Source organism: Chrysochloris asiatica, unplaced genomic scaffold, assembly GCF_000296735.1.
Source record: "Chrysochloris asiatica unplaced genomic scaffold, ChrAsi1.0 scaffold00067, whole genome shotgun sequence".
NCBI classification, from domain to species: domain Eukaryota; kingdom Metazoa; phylum Chordata; class Mammalia; order Afrosoricida; family Chrysochloridae; genus Chrysochloris; species Chrysochloris asiatica.
Genome location: NW_006408585.1, coordinates 9933170 through 9938398, shown reverse-complemented (window position 1 = coordinate 9938398; position 5229 = coordinate 9933170). Strand labels below are relative to the sequence as shown.

The 5229-nt window shown below is 38.6% G+C and overlaps 1 protein-coding gene across 1 annotated transcript in view; it reads left to right on the top strand.

The window, feature by feature from the left end:
• Positions 1-5229, top strand: part of ACTR10 (actin-related protein 10 homolog (S. cerevisiae)) — a 39666-nt gene that overhangs the window by 3076 nt on the left and 31361 nt on the right. Inside the window, exon 2 of the mRNA XM_006864605.1 lies at positions 1136-1208. Within this exon, the coding sequence (XP_006864667.1) occupies positions 1136-1208 (73 nt within the window). The remainder of the gene's footprint in view (positions 1-1135; positions 1209-5229) is intronic.

Sequence of the window (5229 nt, the reverse complement as noted above, 5' to 3'; positions counted from 1 at the left end):
AAAAAAAAAAAAAAGATGAATATGTGAAGTAAAAGCAAGGAAGAATATGTGAAGTAAAAGAAAGGAAGCTGACCATGAGTTGTATCATAGGGAATGTGAAGGGCATTGGTACAGTTTATAAGGAGCTCTGATAGTGGGTTAGCCATTGGGCTCCTAAGTGTAAAGTTGGCAGTTCAAACCCACCAGCTGCTCTGTGAAATAATCATGAGGCTGTTTGCTCCTGTAAAGACGTACAGCCTCAAAAACCCTTGGCTGTAAGTCTGAATCGGCTTGATAGCGGTGGGTTTTGATTTGAGATGCAATTAACAGGTTTGGCTACTAACCAAAAGGTTAGCAGTTTGAGTCTACCCAAAAGCTCCTTGGGAGAAAGCCCTGGAATTCTGCTTTAGAAAAATCAGCCATTGGAACCCCTAAGGAGCACAGTTCTACTAAAGACAAACATGGGGAGTCCATGAGTCAGAGTCAGCTTGACAGCAACTAACAGAAGCATAGTCACGCATACAAGGGATCTTGAAACAGTTCATGGGGGGAGAATCCATCAGCTTTTCATTCCATTTTCTACAAACTTTCTGAAGCCCCCTCGTGCTATACAAATAAAAGAGCATGTAGAAAGCTAATCCTCTGGGGAGAAAGTATGTGAATGAAGTCACATAATTTATTGTGGATCCAGTGTCATAGAAATATGTTACCTAAAATTCAATTAAAGTTAAATACTGAAAAAAGTAGATGATAACCGAAAATCGTATGTAATTTTTCCCTTCAGTGTCCAGTTATGAGTAACCAAAGCCAGTCCTGCTACTGCTGCTAAGTTGATTCCAACTCATAGTGACCCTATTAGATAGGGTAGAAGCACTTCTTTGGGTTTCAGAGACTGTAAATCTGTATGGGAGCAGACACATAGTGGCTGGTAGGTTCAAACCACTGACCTTGCATTTAAGTAACCCAGTTGGTAACCCACTATGCCATCGTATATGGTATTAACTTCTTAGCTTTTTTTCTCCCTTAGAATACAACAGAGATGATTTCAAATGTTTCTCTGAACATGGTTTTGAAACAAATACAGAAAAACTTGCTTTTGTAAGAACTATTTAGAAAGCCTTTAAATACAGTGTTTTAATTTTCCTATTATTTACAGGTGTGGGTTTGCTGGTGAAACTGGTCCAAGATGTATAATTCCCAGTATGATAAAAAGAGCCGCTGTGCCTAAGGTATTTTTTTTTTTTTTTAACAAATTAGCAAAATAAATGCTGTGTTTTAAAATATTTTAAAATGTGGTTTCAACTAAGCGTGATTACAACAGTGCTGAATATATAATTTATGCCTTATTTCCAAGAGAAAGTTTTTTGCTTTTTAACTTCATTGAAGTATCATTTTACATACCATGATTAATATTTATGTTTTAATTATACAAGTCATTGATTTTGGTAATAATCAAGTTGTGAAGCCATCTCTACAATTCAATTGTAGAACATATTTTAATCACGGCAATAAGATTCCTAATGCTCATTAATCCCCATTTCTACCCTTCTACCCACACCAACCATTGATCTTATTTTTTCTTTCTGTAGAATTACCTTTTTGGTAGATGTCATATCAGTTGGAGCATATAAAAAGGAAAATTTTAAGCTTAGTAGAACACTTTTACAAAGGAATACTGAATGGTTTAAAATCAGGAAAACTGTGTGCCAGGGTTGTATCCTTTTACCATACTTATTCCTTCTGTATTCTAAGAAGATATTCCAAGAAGCTGACTTATATGAAGAAGAATATGGCATCAGGATTGCAGGAAGACTTATTAAGAGCCTACGATATGCAGTTGTTCGAACAGAGCATGGGAACACTGAATGTTTTAAAATTGGGAAAGGTGTGCGACAAGGTTGTGTTCTTTCACCATACTTATTCAACCTGTATGCTGAGCAAATAATACGAGAAGCTGGGTTCTATGAAGAAAAGCGTGGCATCAGGATTGGAGGAAGACTCGTTAACAACCTGCGATATGCAGATGATACAACCTTGCTTGCTGAAAGTGAAGAAGACATGAAACATTTTCTGATGATGATCAAGGAACACAGCCTTCGGTATGGATTGCATCTCAATATCAAGAAAACAAAATTCCTTACCACTGGACCAATAAACAACATTCTTATCAACAGAGGAAAAATTGAGGTTGTCAAGGACTTAATTCTTGGATCAACTATCAACATTTGCGGAAGCAGCAGTCAAGAGATCAGACGACGTATTGCATTAGGCAAATCTGCTGCACAGGAACTTTTTAAAGTGTTGAAGAGCAGAGATGTCAGCTTGAGGACTAAGGTGTGCCTGACCCAAGCCATGCTATTTTCAATAGCCTCATGGATGCAAAAGCTGGACAGTGAATAAGGAAGATTGTAGAAGAACTGATGCCTTTGAATTGTGGTGTTGGAGGAGAATACTAAAAGTGCCATGGACTGCCAAAAGAACCAATAGATCTGTTTTGGAAGAAGTGCAGCCAGAGTGCTCCTTGGAGGCCAGGATGGCTAAGCTTCATCTCTCATACTTTGGACATATTGTCCGGAGGGAACAGTCTCTGGAAAAGGATGTCATGCTGGGTAAGATGGAGGGTCAGAGAAAAAGAGGAAGACCCCCAACGAGATGGATCAGCCAAGTGGCATCATTGATTACATCAAGTGTGGCAGCAGTAATGAGGTTGGCCCAGGATCGGACATTGTTTCGTTCTGCTGAGCATGGGGTCGCTATGAGTCGGTTCTGACTCAATGGCACCTGACAACAACAATAACAACGATATGCAGATAACACAACCATGCTTGCTAGAAGCCAAAAGGACTTGAAATACTGATGAAGGCCAAGACTATATACTTTCAGTGCAAGTCCAGGGTAATATAAGCAGACATACTGCAACAAACACATGAGAGACCGTGGGAAACAGATACAGATAAGGATCCGAGAAGCTTGAATGTTACAGGATAGAACAGAGAGGTGGATTGAGTGCTGACTGGAAGAGAAAGCTGAACAGGAACAGTGATAGAGGAGACAATTAGGTAAACTAAGGACTAGTGTGGTGCTGCACAGTGCAGCCATCTTTAGCTTTTGTGAGCTGCTGTTGAACAGCTGCTTGCAGGCACAGGACATGGCTGGAGGTTGGTGGCAAGGGGGTGCAATTCTCCCTTGTTCCCGTGCCATCCTGCTGGTCAGAGGCATGGCAGTCCCTATTCTCATCAGTCCAACAGCCAGAGGTACCCCTTCCTGCACAGCCTCTGCTCTGCATGGGGTTGAGCATCTGGCATTGCACCACTCCTGCTTCTAGAGATGTGTGTACCCATCCTGAACTCTGCTACACAAGCAGTGAACAGAAAACTATGATCACACTTCCATTCTCTGCCACATCTACCGAGAGAGGTGGTAAGTCCATAAGAACACAGCAATGTACACTGATCAGTAATAAAATGTAAATTTAACACCACAGTGTCACAGAGAAAACCATTTCAGCTTACACAAAGAAGGCAGAGTGCCTCAAACAAATGACCAAAATACACAGTCAGAAATATAACACCAGAAATGGTGTCAGAACTACCTGATAAGGAATTTTAAAGAATGCTAATTAGTCAACTTCAACGATTGAGAGAGATCAAGAAAATTACAGATAAAACCAAGGAAAACAGAACTATGGAAAAACTCAAGACACAAACTGACAAAATAATTGAAAAAAATGAGAACCAATTAGAAATTAGAAAGTCAGGAGACTTCAGAGATAGATAATTCATTGAAAGGGCAAAGAAATAGAATTGAATTAATGGAAACTCGAATTACTGAGCTTGGGGAAAAATCACTGTCTGCTAGAGGAACAGTCAGAATACAGAACAAAAAAAAATCGAGAGAAAACCTAAGATTTAAGTGGAACACTGTTAAAAGGAATAACTTATGTGTGATAGGAATTCCAGAATAGGAAGGGATTTTAAAAAAGAAACAAAACAATATTTTTCAAGACTTGTTGGAAGAAAATTTCTCTAACATCATGAAAGATGAGAAAATAAGTCATTTAAAAAGTTGAATTAATTCCAAGATATACCCCAAAAGAAAAATATCAAGACATCATCAAACTTTTCAAAACCAAAAATAAGGAACATATCCTAAGAGCAGCTCAGGAAAACCAAAAAGTTACAACGAAGGAAAACTAGTAAGACTAAGCTTTTATTTCTCAGAAACCATGCAGGCAAGAAGACAATGAAATGACATGTATAAAATTCTGAATGAAAATAATTGCCAACCATGAATCATATCCAGTAAAACTGTCCAAAAATATGATGGCAAAATAGGTCATTTTCAGACAAACAGAAATTAAAAGAATTGTAAAAACTGGATCAACCTTACAAAAAGTATTAAAGGGAGTTCTTGGACAGAGAGCCAACAACAGCAGACTACAACCTGAGACTGACATACATGACCTTATCACCTAGACTCAACCCAGATACCTAAGGATGCAAAGTAAAATTTCAGACCTGTAAGACTGAAAAGAGAGAACCAGAGATAAATTGCAATAACACAAGAACATAAAGAAAAAAAGAGGGAATACTATAGTTACAGAACTTCCAAATGAAGAAGAAATCAGATAGATTTCAAGGGGAAAAAAAATAAACCTAGCTGTCACCCTAAAAACTAGACCAAGACTTACTCCTAGCACTAGCCCATAGTCCTAACCATTACCCTAACACTAAATGAAGTTCTTGGGCTAGCATAGACCTAGCCATAGCCCCAACCCTCACACCTTACTATTTCCCCAAAACATAAATTAAAAATGTATATAGAATGTAAACTATCACATCATTCACAATAAAACATTTTTTTAAATGTATATAGATTGATATATGCATTGTTAATTAATTTTGGGGGGGAAGTAGTAAGGTGTGAGGGTTGGGGCTATGGCTAGGTGTAGGCTAGCTCTAGAACTTCATTTAGTGTTAGGATATAAAGGAGCTCTGGTAGCGTAGTGGTTATGAGTTGGGCTGCTAACCTCAAGGTCAGCAGTTTGATACTACCAGCGGTTCTGCGAGTGAAAGATGAGGCTTTCTGCTCCCGTAAGATTTATAGCCTCAGAAACTTTATGCAGGGTCACTATGGGTTGGAACTGATTCGATGGCATTTAACAACAACAACATAGATAGATACATGGAGTCCTGGTGTGGCACTGTAGAGTAAGCATCAAGCCTCAAGGTTGGTGATTCAAATGCTCCA